The sequence below is a fragment of the Branchiostoma lanceolatum genome, chromosome 3 (assembly GCF_035083965.1).
Source record: "Branchiostoma lanceolatum isolate klBraLanc5 chromosome 3, klBraLanc5.hap2, whole genome shotgun sequence".
Taxonomy (NCBI): Eukaryota; Metazoa; Chordata; class Leptocardii; order Amphioxiformes; family Branchiostomatidae; genus Branchiostoma; species Branchiostoma lanceolatum.
Window position 1 is genome coordinate 8,081,456 of NC_089724.1, and position 18,662 is coordinate 8,100,117.

The window sequence follows — 18,662 nt, forward strand, 5'->3', positions numbered from 1 at the left end:
TATTGATGGAGGATTTTTCTAGAATCACTAATAGTAATATAGAGCAAGTGCAAATGTAAGACCATTGAGTTTTTGGAAGAGCCATCAGATGCTTTCATGGCAGCTGCAAATATTAGATGTTTGTCAGACAAATATATGTGAAGTCAGGGGCATCTGCTTTCTTCACAAGCCACTTGTAACTAGAAACTTTTGTCCTTCTATCTACTGTCTGTCGACCCAAAGTTATATTATCAGTTACTGTAGAACCCACCAGAGATAGGGTTAACCTCTCTTTAACCCCTTCGAAGCACGTACAGGACATCTACTGAACATGTACTTGACAGTATTTTACAAATAGCTACCCAAATTTGACATTTCTCTTTGCCCTGAGGTTGAATGTACCATGATGTAATGGGAAATTTGGCATGTCTAAAAACTCATTTTCAAAAGCACTTCAGCTAGCATTTATCCACTAGCTGTATCCCTAAAGCATTTGCCTGTATGGTAGTTATAGCCGGTGCCTCATTCCAGTCAATGCCTCTCATGCAGCAGGCTTTAATATGAGATGGACCAAATGGTGATAAGCAATTGTCAATATTACCTGCATAACCCAAACTGCGGCAATCAGATCAATTTGGTGTCCATTTGATTAGCTTGGTACGCGTAGGGCGGTTGGGGATGGAGTTACCGCCGCCGTACCCCAACAAGGTCGCCGTGTGTAGTGTGGAGACGAAATTGGCCGCGACAGTCGTTAATGAGCTGTGGATAACACGGGTTATTACACAATCAGGCGTGTAAGTTGAACATTGTGTTCTCAGTGCAGACAATCATTACAACAAGACCAGCTCTGGGCCCGGGGATTTTTAGTGTGTTAATAGTTTTCTGTAGATTTTCAGATTCATAGCGGATTCAAAATTCAAAGACCAGGATACTCGGTTTATTTATAAGTAATAGTAACTAAGTAAGCATCATCATTACAGATGTTAATCCTGTATGCCATAATTGTTGTAGTAAAATGGATCCTCTATTTTTTAAACTCACGTATGATTCTGGTCACCTGCTTGTTATAATAAGTGAATTGAAGGACCGTAAAGGTATATAGAAATATGAAATGTATTGTCATACTAGTAGTTAGAATTCAGATAGGGATACGGAAGATTTAAACCAGAGGGTTCTAAAAAGGTTTTCTGTGGCCTTTTGTGGATTTGTTATCAAAGTCTAAGCTTCACAGACAGATAAAACCAGAAAAAAAGTGTATTTCCCAACTCTGATACATTCTTATCCACTGACAGGTCCACAAACTACTGGTACCAGTAGACTTCTACGGCTGTACATGTAAAGATTAAGTATCGGTTGGAGCCCTGCCCTTGACCCATGCCGAGATTACCACTTTCATTCTCCTATATCATTCACTTGTTCTGCCATGCATTTCACAAGTAGGCAGATAGCCAAAAACTGTGCCATCATTTGGAGTTTGAATTGATATTGTCTAACCAAGCTAAGATTATGTGTATCAGATTTTGTCAGAAATACTACCAGTCAACTCAATTTCAAACCTAACTGTTGTAGTTAGTCATACTTTTTTGATATTCCCATTCCACAACAATTTATCACTGCAAAAACTCTCGACGGTTTTATTGTAAACTGAAGGCAATTTCTGAAAGATAAAAATATGGACAAAGGAGCCATTGAAAAGAAAACAATAATTCATTGTCATTTTTATGTTTTCATCCTAGCATAAAACATAGGCTTTGAAGCTAACGTCAGGACTGAATGAGATTGAATGATTATTCATCATAAATCGTGTAATACAATTTGTATCAGATCTTTTGCAGATTTATTATAAAAGTCTGATTGTCCCAGCTGTAAATTACAATTATCTGACTGGTAAGACGCCATACTTAAAACATCAAATCACAGTATCAATCTCATCCTCTGATAAAAACATTTCTGTACTCAGTTTGTGTATGACTTGTGCCTTACAATTGCAGCTTGATGGAAGTTGAAGTAATCATAACGTTACGGTTGGTTGCTTGGTTGAAGCATTGCTTTATTACCGGAAAAGTTGGCTCCGGTGTCACGGACGTGAGGTCGAGATGATGAATTCGTAATATTCGATAACTTCCGCGCTCAACCCACTGTGCGCGATCAAACGCCCGGCGTACCTGAGCAAGGTCGCGTCTGATTGCTCCAAAATAAAATCCCTCACGACCGACCGGCTAAATGAGCTGTAGGAAACGACCAGCAAAATGTCATCCAGTTCAGTTGTCTCATATTTTACATTGTCACATGGATGATTAGACTGAAGAAATGACCCATGTGGAGATGAAAACATTGTTACATGTAACATCTATACTAACATAATTCCACCAGGGTACATAATTCCGCCACCCTGAAAAGATATATGTCCAAACAGATATCCAACCCAGCATTCTCCAGTATAATTCACTCCTGTAATCTTAACTGTGCATACCTGGGGGAGTGCTGCACTAGAGATATCTCAAACCCACTGTTTTTCAAAGTGGCAGATTTTTGTAACCCAGCGGATTAATGTTAACTGAGGTTTATGTGTCCAATATGTTTCGGGATCCATTTATCTTCTTTTTTATCTTGATGATGATGATCTTCTTTCTAATGTGACCCCATTTTCTTTTGGAGGTGGCTCTGACTTAAAAAAAAGTTTTAAAATTATTCTGGACCCTGTCCAATGACTAAAACAACTTCTGTATTACAACCTTTACTATGGGTACCTTTGATTAAGAGGATGATATTTTTCTCACGCAAAATTTGTGGCCTTCCCCTCTAAAAAAAGCATAATTGTTCTTTTTATGTATTAAAGGTGTTGACTTGAATTCCATTAAAAGAATTGAATGGACCTAACGGCACTTGAGAGTGAAGTATGCGTGGTCACGTTCCAGCAATATTGTTGGTTTATCATTCTCACAAGCAGACTGTGATAAACTGGAGGTCATGAGATATATATAGATCTGGCAGCTGATCTTGCCCTAACGTTTAGATTAGAATTCACAAGATGAATTGTGCAATACCTAGAATTATGAGACAAGGTGGTTTCTAAGTATTCCCTGAAGCTAAATTCTTTGGCCATTAATCAAGTTTTAAATTCATATTTTACTCACTCTACAATGTTATGTAGGATGGTTTTTAATACTGTACAGGTTGAGATCATACATGAAGTTAGTGCCACCTCTACAATAAAATGGTCACGCCTGGAATGGGAATGTTACATTCTCAGTTTTGCCTCCAAATCTAATACAAGTTGAATTTATTAGAAATCGGCTGAATTAATGTACAATGATTAAGATTCATCAAAAAAGAGATTAGCAGTGATTGCACTGTTTTGCGCCATTTTGCATCCATTTGTGCGATTTTACCAATTGTAATTTTTTCTGAAATTCGAAATATATGGTGCCGATCGCGAATTGGTGCAGATTGTTGCCAGTTTGCACCACTTTGTGAATGCCTTTCGCAATTTGGCACATCACAGTCTAGTAATATACCTGCTTAACACAGGGCACATAAAGAATGTGTACTGTTCATGTTCTTGAAGTGGGCGAACTTTATTTGAATCTCTTTAACCTTTAGCACTAAGGTGCAATGGCCTAATTGGTAGAGTGTTCGCCTTGCATACGGTAGGTCGTGAGTTCGAACCCCGGCCGGGTCATACCAAAGACTCTAAAAATGGTACATACTTCTTTCTCGGCTTAGCACTCAGCATTTGGGAAAGAGTATGGAAGTTAAACATACATCACTACCAGCGGACCAGCCCCCTGCTGTAGTGACTTGCACTTGTGTGGCCCAAAGGCTACGAAAGGGAGATGGGCGCCCCCCTACGCATCTTCGATGCATGGGACCACTTTAACTTTAACTTTAGCTCTGATGTTGCCGTTTGGCAGCAGGGAAAAGGTTAAGAAGTATATTCTTCTTGCTGTGGTATAGATAACAATCTAATGGCATGTATGATCTTTTCCATCCTGTTGTAGGTGCTGCGTACATGCCGCTGGACGTATCGTACCCTGACCCACTACTGCACGACATCCTGCGAGACTGCGAACCCGCCGCCGTGCTGACGAGTCCTGACCTCGCAGGAAGGGTCAAAGGTCAGAGTGAAACATTTGTTGTGACCTTAGGTTCATAGACATTTGCAAAATGGAATATCACCCAGATATCAATATTTGAGTGGTTATTGCATATTATGCTGGGGAAAATCTTTGATGAGCAACTTGACATTTCAGAAATAGGCAGAGCAGTGCTGAATGTTTTTCATATGTTTCTCCTGTTTTTAATGCTAAATTTGTTTTCTTTGCTCTTGAAATATGTCAACTTGGTAAATGGTAGTGCATACCAAAAGTGTACCTGTCCTTGGTGCTAAGTGTGGTTGTTGCACCAATGTTGCTGTCCCTGGTGCTGAACGGTATTCTTGTATTGACATTTTGTATTTTTTCCTTCTTTTAATCCATCTGTTTACTTTTTTCCAATGTTGCTGTCCCTGGTACTGAACAGTATTCTTGTATTGGCATTTTGTACTTTTTCCTTCTTTTAATCTATCTGTTTACTTTTTTCCAATGTTGCTGTCCCTATTGCCGAAACTGTATTCGTGTATTGGCAGTTTGTTTGTATTCCTTTCTTTTAATCTATCTGTTTACTTTTTCCGATGTTGCTGTTCCTGGTGCTGAACAGTATTCTTGTATTGGCATTTTGTATTTTTTCATTCTTTGAATCTATCTGTTTATGTTGATGAAGGTTAGACATCCAGTTAATAAGATATGCCAAAAATAGTTACTCAAGCAACTGGATAGAATTTGTTTCAATGGTGCTGTCCCTGGTGCTGAACAGTGTTCTTGTATTAGCATTTTGTAGGTTTTCCCTTCTTTTAACATGATCTGTATACATGTTTTTTTTGCCCCTAAGTAATCATTTTGTCATACAAGTATGCTTTCTGTTGTGATTTATTACTTAAACTTGACATGGCCTAATTTTTTTTTACAAGCACAAAGACTTGTTCTCAAATCCCATTTTGAGAACAAAGAAATCTAAAAACACTGCCTCATTCAAATACTTTTGGGTGGATAAACGTAGCCCAACTCAGAACCAGAAGCTGATCTGAAAATTAAAATCAATATTTAAAAGAATGCTACAGACACACAAGCTATCAGATTCCTTTTGCCGTGTCAATTACCCAAGTGGGTGATCACTGAATCCCGGGACATTAGCATACTAACGAGATCATTTGTGGGAGCAGGGTTGACTGTGTTGGTATTTAGTGGTTACGCACGACCTCTTAGATTACTTGTCTGAATGTGTGTGACTGATGCTGATGCTAATTCATCGATTCCATATTGTTGTTGGCTGGTAATTCAGTTTGACCTTGAGCTGAAAGTACAAAAAAGGTTTTGCTGCTTTTGTTCTGCTTCTGTGCTTTGTATCAGTTCTAGTTTGAAATGAAGAAGGGATTGGCACCTGATAGGGATTGGAACCCAGAACCTTTAGATTAGAAGTCAACAACCCTAAACTGTAAGACCACCTTGACACCTAATGAAATAGTTTAGTTCACATCTGATGGTACGAATCACACAATTACACATGATTTTATGGATAGTTCTGGAAAATATGCAAATGAATTGCTTATTGTTTGATTGAATTATGGCAGCCAAATTGAATAGACAGTTACATCATTCAATGTATAAGCACTTTGATATGACACCCTTCTAAAAGCAGGACCCCAACGAATCGAGCGATAGGGGTCCTGCTTTTAGGAGGGTGTGATATGACAGCAGACCAATTTATATTCCTGATGCTGGGTATAATATGCCAGCTTTGTTAGAAATTTGGAGATGATTCAATTGTCTTCATGACCAGCTTACAACTCCTCAGATTGTTGCTCTATTGACAATTACTTTGAAAGAAAGGATTTTCAATATTATATTGAAAATCCTTTCTTTCAAAGTAAAGGCAATGACATACTTGCAACCAGGAAAGTCATTGAAAGTTAACCAAATCGGAATGATGATTATGTCACACCCATTGCCCCTGCTGGGATTATGGATTCTCTTTTCCGTCAATTATAAATTTAAGATTTTCCTTGCCACCTACGCAGTATGTATGGAATGAAAAATAATGGAGGCCAGTGTTACGTGGGCGGGTTTAATTTTGTTGGTCACACAAAATTACATTTTGGCAGTCCACCCGCCCACCAATCGATGGAACAATTCAAGGTCAATATAGTAATGTCAGTACAAGGCACACTTAGATTGAATGGATTTGGGCCAGGGGTGGGGCATAGCTAGTGGCAGACAGGTGTCAAGCCGAAAGAGGCAGAAAGGAATTTTCTTGGGCATTTGATTTGTTCTAAATTACACAATCTTGACATTGAAATTAACGGTGTTTCCAACTAAGGGGAGAGCTGTTCAAATACAGGAAGGATAGGGAAGAGGGAGAAGTTTGATTTCAAGTGGACTGACTGAATAGTTAGTCTAACTCATTGAAGGAGAAAAATAAGTTCATCTCACACTGTGACGCTTGCTATTACTAGTATCGTCACCTCATCATCATCATTATTCTTCCGGATTTACTCCGGTGAGATACAATCAATAAAGTTAGTATTACCTAATGTTTTGGAGGATAAAAATTGTACCAAGCACCAAAAAAATCCATGCAACTTTCTACAGTTATATGATCATACAAATGTACATAGGCAACAAAAAAAGAAAATGAAATCAGAAGACGTGGAAAAATATAATGCAGCTGTGATTCAAATAACAAAAACCCTTGTTTTCCCTTGATATTTCTTTTCTTCTTTTCTTCTTTGCTTATTTATCTCTATTTTTCTTCTGGTACAATATGAATATGTATTTGCTTTAATGTGCATTAGCATTTATTGTTACAGTAACAGATGCAACATATCCTTTGTTCCAGATGTGACGACTGTTGTATTCGATGACAACTGGCAAGAAAAGATCAAGGAAGAAAACAAAGAAATGCTGGGGATATGGCCAGGAACATGTCAGCCTCCACATGTTGATCTGGACAACCTTGCTTATGTTGTGTATTCCTCTGGAACAACAGGAAAACCAAAAGGTGGGTTGTATCATAACTCTAGATCTATCCATGACAGAAGGCAGTTGGAACATTGAAGTTTGACCACAATGATTTTAAATCTATAACATGTGTATGGATCAGAGTTGGGCTGTCATTTTTTGATATACAAATGGATTCAGGTGATTAAAGCAAATGTCACGGTGGTAAAAGCAAAAAGGGCAAAATGTTTGCTGTCAATTTCTTTTAATGGAATAACCAAAGGAGTAGATAAGATGTGCATCTTTAATTGTCTTACAGACATGCACAGTATACATATAATGATGTGCTCTGATGTTACAAAAATGTATGCCCCATGTATGATATACTACATATTATGTTGAAGATTTGAATTTCTCTTTTTTCCTTGCAGGCATCATGTGTCCCCACAGAGGCGCTGTGTTCTCCTACCACTGGCGCCACGAGAACTACCCGTTTGCGGAGGACGACAGAGTAGCGTGTAATGTCTTCTTTGTGTGGGAAATGATGCGGCCGCTTCTCAAAGGTGAGTCAACATCATCAGCTCTGTCCATTCAGTCTAGTCTGTGAGTCTTTGGCCAACTGGAGTCTATGTAGAGTTTGTTTGTGTCCTAAAAATTACAGGAAGTCTTTGTTTTGGACTTAAAAGAATTGACAGTGTAAGTCAAAAGAGCTGTCTGCCTACCAAAATTTTTGACCATCATATTATCAAGCATATCCTGAACACGAAATATCATAACTGGGAGTTCCGCTGCAGTACCTAGGGAGCTTGCCAGGGGGCCCAAAATCTAATCATTTTCAGTTTTTGTTATACCCTACCGTCACACCAAATATGAAACCAATCCATCCAGCCATTCTCAAGTTATCTTGTTCACCAACAGATAGACAGACAGACACATACACAGACACAGACACAAACGCAGCCTAAAGTATAATAGATGACCTCCATGACCTCCATGACATTTTATGGAGGTGATAAGTAGAAACTGACTGAGATCGCAAAATGTATCAAACCCTTTAAGCCTTCCCAGTGTTGTACAAGTGTTGTATGCTAGATCTAATCATCTCCAACATAAATTATGAAATGCTTTGTATTACGTAAAAATGAAAATCTATTTTCATTCAGCCCCTGCTACGTCCGTTTACGCCTTCATCAAACTCAGCTGGTTTGCTGAGACAACTCAATCTAATATTTACGATATTTGGCTACAGTCTACTGCCTTTTCCAATATTTACATGTCCGTGGAAATGTCAAGATTGCATGGATAGAAAGCTACCAGTGAGGATAAGATTTTTCATATCTTTGACATGGATATCGAGACAGATTTAAAATAGAAATAATTTTTAAGTGGGTGCTGTTAGATTCAAATTCTAAAATGATATTGCATTATATTAGCAGTCGAGCACAAACTTGTACAGCACACAGGAGTGTACACCTTGAAATGAAGTTCACTGAATTGCCTACAATAGTAATCATTTGCCTTCAAACCCTCAGTTTGCATTGTGTTTCAGTAGCCCTTACTGGTCTTATTTCACCAAGAAGCCATTTGTAATCTTTCCCTCTCTTTCCCCAGGCATCCCCCTGTATGTGATCCCTGATGATGTCATCTACGACCCCACCCTCCTGGTGGAGTTCCTGGGGCGTCACGGCATCACCCGTATCCTCTTCACCCCCTCCCTGCTCGAGGCTGTTCTAGACACCGAGGGAGTCAACCTAAACAATCTACAGAACCTCCGGTAAGTCTACCTCCTTTGTTTAAGTTTTGTAGAATTCATTAGCATTGTTAATAAGCAAGCCATTATTATATGTCTTCAATTTTGTACTGCCTACAAACTTGCCATACATTGTACCTGTTTCATTTGTTGTGCAATAAAGTTTGATTTGTCACAAAAATATGATATGAAGGTTACTCATCACAAGAATTTCACATAAGTTTTTTGTGTCGCTTCCAAAGTAATAGTACTGTTTTGTTTGTTTGTTTATTCATTTAACCAGGGCCAGGGATACATATAGCCTAAAAAGCGTTTTTCAATGTGCCCTGGGCTTTATATCAACTCAAAGTTACAACAAAAGTAACTAAAAAAATTACTCAAATTACTAGATGATACAAAACCAAAATAACATATACTGTTATAAAAAATCATACTACCAAATAAATGATGGCATGCAATACTCTGCTTCTGACACTGAATGCTAATACAAATTAATGATCCAGTGGGTTTGTGCATTTATGAATAGTTTTTGTATGGCTTCATTCAAGGTGTTGCAAATATGTAAATACCATGAATATATAATGAGTACACATTTGCAATTCATGCAATTCTGTTTTTAACTTAAGCTGGGCTGATGAGAACAGGCAATAGTGACACAGGTGGCTGGAGTAGGGCCAGTAGTTGTTTTTTTTTTAACCTTCTCCCTGCTGCCTCAATCTTAAACTAATACAGAATGGGGTGCCAAATGGCTACTTCAGTGTGCTAAAGGCTAATAATTAGATTGTGTCAGCTGAGATGCATAGATGGAAATTTAGGCCAACTGAACTTGATAACTGTGACACGCCGGTGTACTGACATCTCTTCTGTTCCTTCCTCAGAGTGATCTGGCTGTGTGGCGAGGTCGTCACCACAGGTTTTTGCGAGCGCGTGTGTAAGTCTCTGCCCTGGGTCCAGCTTCTCAACCTGTACAGCGTCTCCGAGACACACGACATCGCGGTGGAAGACCTCACAGCCTACTACAAGGCAACACAAGAGGTAAGCTTTCTTTTGTCTTCTTGTAGGTCTAAGAGGAGTCCTGGAACTAACTAGGATGACACTAGGGTTACCAAGAAGTCTTTCATATTGATCAGATTTGTATCGGTACTGCAGTAAGTTAGTTTGAGTAATCCTAACCCTTTCCAAGCTGTAGGCAACAAGTTTGTAGTGGTTACAAAACAAGTCAGGAGAACATTAGGGTTGAAATGTCTCTATAGTCTGATGTTTGCTGTCACTCTAGTCTGATTTTTGCTGCCTCTATAGTCTGATTTTTGCTGCCTCTAAAGTCTGATTTTTCGTGTCTCTGTAGTCTGATTTTTGCTGCCTCTATAGTCTGATTTTTCCTGTCTCTATAGTCTGATTTTTGCTGTATAGAAAAACCCTCACAGTCTTTCCTCCCAACATCCTCTTTGAGATTATACTGTCTAGAGAAGTATTGATACTTGTGTAGTCATTGATAGTTGAGTGTATATCTAAGAGCATATATTCGACTTAACATTGGAAACTATTAATTTTCTTATATTCCTGCCATCCAGTCGTCGAGTCAGCGGAAGTTCTGTCCTGTAGGAAGACTGCTGGAAGGTGTGAAGGTTTACATCATGAACGAGGAACTACAGCCACAACCTGTGGGTGTCCCAGGAGAGGTCAGTCTTGTCATCAGTATGCAGTGTTCATGCTGGCGTTGTATGTTCATGCCATGAACTACTAGTATATATATATATATATATATATATATATATATATATGTACAGTAGAATCCGCTTAACTGCACCACGCATTTGTCAGCGTTTTTGGTGCAATTATCCGGCTGGTGCAATTATGCGAAATGCCCAGCTGGACCGTACCACCATGGGCGGGGGGTGTATTGTTAGTCAGAAACACTAGCACAAAGAAAATAGACGAAATTATGCAGTTATTAACTTTATTTACGTATTCAAGGGCATGTACTGTACAAAAATCTTGTAAAGTTTACCATGATACTGTACAGATTAAACTTAACATTTTTTTGCTTCCTCACAGATGTTTAAATCAGTAGCTACACGTAACGTTACATGGGAGGCATTCTGAAACATCGTCATGGGATAACAGTTTCTGTGTTACATTACGTAGAGTACAGTTGTCGATTTACGTACATCATGTACCGCAATGAAACTAGAAATTCAAACTAAAACTTGGTTACTGATTACGGTTCAGCCCAGTGTAGTTCCCCCGTCTCATGTCTGGACAGATTTGACTGTCGGCACCATGGTTGTGAATTGTACAGTGTATCTAGTGGGCAGATATGGTTAGATGACTCAGATCAAGGACAGATCATTCTCCTTATACAGTAGCAGAGCCTAACCCGCGTATACCTCGTTCCGGTGAATGCAGGAAGTTTCTAGGACGCGGATTCAGCCAGATGATCACGTTAGCACCGCACCGCCAAAAGCGACTGTTATGTCCGCCTACACGTCTGTAGCCCTTGCCGAGCCTCTATTGTTTCCGACTAGATGTAACGTTACATAAAGACGCCGGTCTTTTATTATCGGCAGCAGTATGTAGCGCTGCCGCAAACCTCAAACCACCGACAACACCCCATGCCATCCTTAACGCGAAATCAAATCCACGCGAACTTGAATGCATTCACAGTAATAAGACAGTAGTACAGGTAGAGACCAATCTTAATTATTGAGTACAGCATGCTGTCTGCCAAAGCGCAATGTTGCCTTTGGTAGGCGTGCGTCTCTTGATGGTGCCGACACGCCCTGGACCCGCCCGGGACCTCCCATACGATTCCAATCAACGTGACTGTCAATGGAGACCGCCTTCTTTTGTAACTCAAAAATAGTTTTAAACATATTGGCGGTATTGCGCCTTTACACCGGCAGGTATCGGCTCATTTGTACCGCGTTTGCCGATTTTTAGCGCACCTTTTTAGTTAACTTGTCGAGGATTTTGGAAAAAAATTGGTGCAGTTATCCGAAATTGGTGACAATGCGTGGTGCAGTTATGCGGAGTCACTAACAATGCAGTGAATGGGAACCGGTTTGGGATTTTGGGATTTGGTGCAATTAAACGGAAGGTGCGTTTATCCGATGTGCAATTAAGTGGCTTCTACTGTATATATATATATATATATATATATATATATATATATATATACTAGGGATACTTTCACTGAGCAAAGTTTGTGAATTGACTCTTTTCATCACACTTCCTTTGAAAATAAGTAAATGTACCATTTTAGGATGTGTAAGACAACATTCCTTCTTGATACAAAAACTAAGATGTGTAATCGAAATCATTCAAGCACAAAGTATGCTTCTCCTTCCTATTAGGACGGTTAGTCCTCACTCGTAGTGAGCAGTTGAGCTAGTTTCATGATGTCTCTGACCTAGGGAGAAGAGTTACTGTTACGGTAACCGTTATATATGATTATTATGTAACCCGTAACCTCGGAGTCAGGTCTTCGCATCACACCTTGAAGTGGTCTTGTTATGTGGTGACCACTGAGTAAGGAGAAAAAAAGAATGATGACATGTTTAGTATGCCAGCTTAAAGTTTATAATTCAAGAGTCTCAGTTGTTGACACTCCAGGCTTCTCCTATCTGCTGCTGAGTAGTAGTAATAATAATAGTATGATTTTGATTACTGACTGTACTTTAGAAATGTCTTCCACACACATGTGTATTCCCAGATCTACATCACTGGTCCAACCCTGGCGAAGGGCTACATCAACCGTCCCCAGCTGAACAAGGACCGTTTCCTGCCGTGTCCCCCGAGACTGGCGGTGACCGACGGGGACAAGCTGTACAAGACCGGAGACTGGGGGTATCTACTGTCCGACGGGCGGCTGGAGATCTGCGGGAGATGTGACACCATGGTCAAGATCCGGGGATACAGTATTGAGATACAGGTCTGTGGATTATGTTTTCATCATTTTGCAATTGAGTGGAATATGATACATACAGTCCTGGTGGAAGTTTGTGAGTGCTGTGTAGTACTGTCTACCGTAATTCACTCATTATGCGTAGCCAACTACGATGGACTGGTCACTGTGTCCGGATGCCAGACAATCAGTTCCCCAAACAGACCCTGTTTGGGCAACTGGATCAAGGGACACGGCCTAGGGGTGGACAGAGAAAGAGATATAAAGACACCCTTAAACACTACTTAAAGAAGGGTCACATTGACCCCACAAACTTTGAAGCTCTCTGCAACGATAGCAGCACCTGGCGCCAGCTGAGCTACAACAGCGTCTCAACTTTTGAAGCTGAGAGAATAGCAGCCGCTGAGGCCAAGAGAAGGGCCAGGAAAGCCCGGCTGCAACAGAACTGAAGAACTGATGGACTCTTGTAGACTTGCCCTGGTACTCTTTTGAGTGGCTGTCAACACCGTAATACGGAACAAAGTTTCATTGCCATTGAGCTTCAAAGGACTGCTTTTTTTGTAGTGAAGTTGTTTTATGGAGTCCTTTCAGATGGGACGTAAAAGCCGGGGTTCCATTTTGTTACACCTCGAGCATGTTAAAGATCCTATCGCACTTATCAAAAGAGTATAAATATTTGAGCAGGTGATGGCATACCTTAAAATTACAAGATGAATGGTGGCCTTCTAAAAACAAAAATGAAGTCTGAAACTAAAGATGGATGATTGTTTATTTTTCAAATACGATGTCCACTGTTTCAGGCTGTGGAGGCTGCCCTGCTGGAGCTGCCACTGGTCAATGCCTGCGTGGTTCTGGCCCAGGGCGAGGAGGGGACCGACAAGTTCCTGGTGGCGTACGTCGTTCCCGAGGGAGAGACCAGCCGGAGAGAGATCCGGGCGGAGCTGAAGAGACGACTGCCCTTCTACATGATTCCCGCTCACTTTGTCTTCCTCGACAGGTAACTTGAGGGGTTCAAGGTTGAAGGATGACTTAAAACATAGTAAATTTAATTTTTTTTAGGAAAAATTACAACAGACTGGTTGTTTTGAATCACAATACATTTTACAATTGAACTAACTTTGGTGTACTGTAGGTCAATAACTTTTTGATACATTTCAATGGTAACTTTTTTACTGCCTGGGCTTGCTCAATCATATTGATAATAACTGTTTTAATGTAGATCTTTAGATGTGAATTTCGTCTTACATGTTAGTTGCCAATAATAATTATAATAGAGTCTGACTATTTTCCTTAGTTGTTTAAGCTTCTGATCAATTTTGTCAAATTGTAAACAGTCAGCACATACTAAAGCCCTATTTTGAATTCCCCCAGCATTCCGATACTCCCATCGTCTGAGAAACTTGACAACAAGTCTTATATTCCTGTATTCACTATTAAAGTAAGGGACACAGGGGTGCTGTATATGTACGTACACGTACGTACATATTATGTACATTTGAAAAAGACACATAATGAACAGTCCATGATGCCCAAGTTTTTTAATATTGCTTTGAATTCCCCCAGCATTCCACTTCTCCCATCATCCGGGAAGCTCGACAAAAAGGCGCTGCCGCCGCTGGACATGGGCGGGGAGGCAGAGGCCGACGAGACGGGGGCTCCGGCCACGGACACGGAGAGGGCGCTGGCCTCACTGTGGTGCTCCATACTGCAGCTGAAGACTGTGGACGTGCAGGAGAGCTTCTTTGACCTGGGAGGGTCGGTTACACTCTACTTCATTATGTTTTTACCATCATAGTGACTGTTTGTTGGTTTGGCTGTTAGACTTTGTAGTCAGGATAACTATATATAGAGAGATTCCAAAATCATACCCAGTTGCTTGAATAACTGCTATTCGACATATCTTATTCTACGGATGTCTAACCTTCATCTACGTAGCTATATAACAGTTGCACAAGATTCGAAGGTTATCAAACTCATCAGTGCTCAGCTTGGTAGTTGACAATCAGATTCTATAGATGACTTAACTTTATTGACTGTGTATTTTATTTGATAAAAGAAAAGATGTCAATGCTGTATTTTGTAGAACTTGATCATGACAGTCTTTGCCTTGAGGAATAAACTTTATGATTGCAATGTAGAAAAGACTTGGTTGCAGATACAGTCATGTTGGATTGACATTGTTTATTAACAGGTATTTAAATGTTAACTTCCTTTCTGTTGTTTTCAGCCACTCCCTGCTGGCAGCCAGGCTCCTGTCGAAGGTGAAAGAGGAGCTGGGCGTGGTCCTGTCAGTCAAGGACCTGTTCCAACACCCTACCGTCTCCTCCATGGCCCAGCTACTGGACACCAGACATGCTCCCGACAGGAAGCGCAGGTCAGGATCCGGAGTTGTAGAAAGAAGGGCACTAAATCTTCTAAAAGATAAATGCAATTTTGTTCTGTACCTGGAAGTGCTGATGTCCTCTGAGCATGTAGAAAATTATATGTTGGGCATATGATACTGAAATATCTTGTAAAGAGGTAGTAGTTAGTGATAGAGGTTCTTCAAATACTAAATAGTCTATAAAAGTTTTAAAAATCAATCCTACCAATGTCATTTACCTTTTTAGGCTGACCCTAGTACGTTAACGCTGTGGCGTCAGTGTGGCGCAACGGTTAGAGAGTTGGACTCAGAACCAATAAGTCCTGGGTTTGATTCTCACCATGCCCCAACGTCGTGCCCTTGGGAAAGGCATTTAACACGACTTTCCCTGGTGGTGGAGTGACGCCCACCAAGTCTCTTCAGCTGATCTGTCTAAAAGTGTGCCAAAAACACACGGATTTGGTTGCCGATGTGCCAACATCTAGCACATTTGCCACCAAGAAATGGGCAAATTAATTATTATCAATGACTTAACCAGATTTCTTATTTTTAGTTAGTGACTCTGCAAACTAGTTTGTTGATATTCATGTCTAATGTTGCAGTATGTCAGAGCCTTCGGAACGTAAACTCGACCTACAGAAGGAAGTGGACCTATACGACCAGGGCGGAGTCAGTCTGGACATCCAGCTGCGAGCGTTCTGGCGGTCGGTCCAGTACGGAAACCGCTGGAACAGTGGAGGGGTCCTGCTCACCGGGGCCACAGGGTTCCTGGGCGCGTTCATTTTGAGAGATCTTCTCAGAAGTACAAAGGTACCTCCAGCATTTTAAAATCTTGTCAATCTACTAGTGGTATTAGTTTTATTGGCAATCTCAAAAGGAGAAGGCATATATGGTTCAAAAGACATACAATGTTCAATACTTTACACTCCAACTGTGTGTCAAACATAAAAGCAGTAATTATGAGTTTGAAGAAAGCCTCTAAGTTAAGAGATGCTACTTTTGATATATAACGTTATATGTATAAGATGGATCTGTTTACAAAAATTAATTCACCTCTTGTGATAAAATTTGATACTTTAGTTCAACACAAGCAAATGTAGCTCACCTCGAATTTTCAGTCGCTCTCACGTCCACCTTCTTCAGGAGTGATTCAGTTACTCTGAGCATGTGACCTTAGGAACACATGACTCGAGTAATGAATCGTTTTTACTCGAGTCACATGTTTCTAAGGGCACGTGCTTAGAGTAATTGAATCTCTCCTGAAGAAGGTCGACGTAAGAGCGACTGAAAATTCAGACTTCATCATGGAATGTACTTTTTTTTCAACCTCTATTTAACCTTGAAAGTATGCAAAACATACACTCATTCGGCCGAGGCCGTTTTTCAAGAGTTCAAGGGAGGAGGTCAGGGGTCCTTTTAACGTACCATCGGAAAATAGAACATAAATTGTTATACAAAGATAACGTTACAATCAGTATTCCATAATCATATTCAGCATATAAAGATACGTCAACGATGTGTACCAACACAGATGAGCTTTCATGCTTATTCACCTCTTGTGTTATCTGTAGGTCCATGTGTACTGTCTGGTGCGAGAGCTGCCTGAGCTGAGTGCCAAAGAGCGCCTGCGGGACAATCTTCAGTACTTTGGCATACTCCCCCAATGTAACGGCAGAAGCAGTCCTAATAAGAACACTGGAAATTACAGTGGAAGGTAGGTTGTCAATTTTCAATGTAAGATCCTTAGTAGACTCTTATTACTCACATGTGTTATCTAAATGTACAAAGGCTATGTTTCTTATTACAATATCATAAGCAATAAGTTGAGTACTGTGGTCTGTGGAGTTTAAGTTTTTAACAATTGATTAAAGTTGTATGATTCAGTGCATTGAAATCTATGTATAAAATTGGTTTATTGGTTTCTTAAGAAAATCCATTAGAGATGTACTCTCCAAGCAGAGCATGAGATTCGGCTGTTTTTTTACGTGTTTTTAGGCGTTTTTGTTGGGCTTTCTACTTTGTCATCTTTTTCTTTTGTAAAGCCAACCCGAAGGCACACCACTAATCTTCCTGTACTTCTAACATTACAGTAAATACATTACACAACGACAACAATTAACCTTCGCCCTGCTACCTCACCCTGTAACCAATACAAATTCGGTGCCCAAAAGCTACTTCAGTATGGAGAAGGTTAAACTTCCCTACAATGCTCACCAAAAATGAGCAAGACTTAAAAAAAAAATTATAATTGATGTATTTTTGTCTGATATTTTGTTTTGCCTTTAGTTACAATGAAGAAGAAAGAGCATTACTTGATATGATGTGCGAATCTTCCCTCAGACTCAGCCCAGGACATAACAGCCCGTCCAGAAGTCGTAGTCCATCAGGACGGCACAGCCCGTCCGGACGCCGTTCCCCGTCGGGGCGCCGCAGCCCGCTGAGCAGTCGGAACCACCTGGCCGTCAGCCCCGGGTATGGATCCGGAGGTCATGTGACTGAGGAGATGGAAGAGATGGAGAAGGCTTTTGAGGAAAGAATCACATGTATCAAAGGTACCATGATTTCTTGCTGATTTTTATCTTTGCATGGTACGTTGACCTCAGATAACGTGATTCATGTATCTGCTACGCTTTATCTTGTAATATCATGACAGTCTATAACATTAATGAATCCTTTTATGTAGTTATCTCCATGAAAAATGGAGATATTGTTTTGGGTGTGTCTGTGTGTCTATCTGTTTGTCTGTCTGTTTGTGTTTCTGGACTACTGTAGTCAGCATAACTCAAGAACCTCTTGATGGATTACGATGATATTTGGTATGTGGGCAGGTGTTGTGAAGCCGAAATTCAAGGTCGATTTTGGGCCCCTTGGTATGTGACCATGGTACTGCAGCAGAAATTCCATTTTTGTATCTCATGACTTATACGTGCTATGTTCTTGATTTTTTGGTGACAGATAGCTTGTGGTGTAATGAAGACATGGTGTGGGTTTGGGCCCCCTAGCAGCTTGCTCTGGAACTGCAGGGGCGTTATCGTGAAAATCTTCTAAGGAGAATAACTGAACAAAGGAACGACAGATTTCCATGATATTTAGCATACAGGTAGCTTAGACAGAGATGTACACAATGAAGTGCAAATTATGTTAATTAGGACTTAATTTGCATAGCTAATGAGGAAAATGTATATTTGCAGTGTTTTCCATTATAAGACTCAAATACATGTAACGTATGTAGTCTATGGAAAGTGGATCATCAACAGATACCAATTATGCAAGTAAATTCCTAATTTGTATAATCAATGCAAAACACCATATCTCATTTAATTGGAAATTTATAGGACTATCAGTATGATACTTAGTATGCAGGTAGCTTAGAGATATACATAATGAAGTGCAAATTATGCTAATTGTGACTTAATTTGCATAGCTAATGAGGAAAATCTATATTTGCAGTGTTTTCCATTATCAGACTCAAATACATGTTACGGTTCCGGGTCAGAGTTCAATTGTGACCGGGGGTTGGGTCATGACCCGGTAATCTGCCGGAAGTGCGTGGCCGTCACCCTGATTTCTGCCCGAGATTGCTTGGTGATGGTTTTAGCTGTGCATGAATATTTTGAATCTTCTGAAAAGCCT

At 40.2% G+C, this 18,662-nt stretch overlaps 1 protein-coding gene across 1 annotated transcript in view; it reads left to right on the top strand.

The window, feature by feature from the left end:
* The window catches only part of LOC136429992 (uncharacterized), a 31,788-nt gene that overhangs the window by 3,599 nt on the left and 9,527 nt on the right, over nt 1-18,662 (top strand). The window contains exons 3-15 of the mRNA XM_066420199.1: nt 3,981-4,097; nt 6,913-7,074; nt 7,445-7,576; nt 8,625-8,787; nt 9,642-9,798; nt 10,335-10,442; nt 12,476-12,694; nt 13,468-13,664; nt 14,231-14,422; nt 14,895-15,041; nt 15,632-15,839; nt 16,601-16,743; nt 17,370-17,581. Coding sequence (XP_066276296.1) covers nt 3,981-4,097; nt 6,913-7,074; nt 7,445-7,576; nt 8,625-8,787; nt 9,642-9,798; nt 10,335-10,442; nt 12,476-12,694; nt 13,468-13,664; nt 14,231-14,422; nt 14,895-15,041; nt 15,632-15,839; nt 16,601-16,743; nt 17,370-17,581 — 2,157 coding nt within the window. The remainder of the gene's footprint in view (nt 1-3,980; nt 4,098-6,912; nt 7,075-7,444; nt 7,577-8,624; nt 8,788-9,641; nt 9,799-10,334; nt 10,443-12,475; nt 12,695-13,467; nt 13,665-14,230; nt 14,423-14,894; nt 15,042-15,631; nt 15,840-16,600; nt 16,744-17,369; nt 17,582-18,662) is intronic.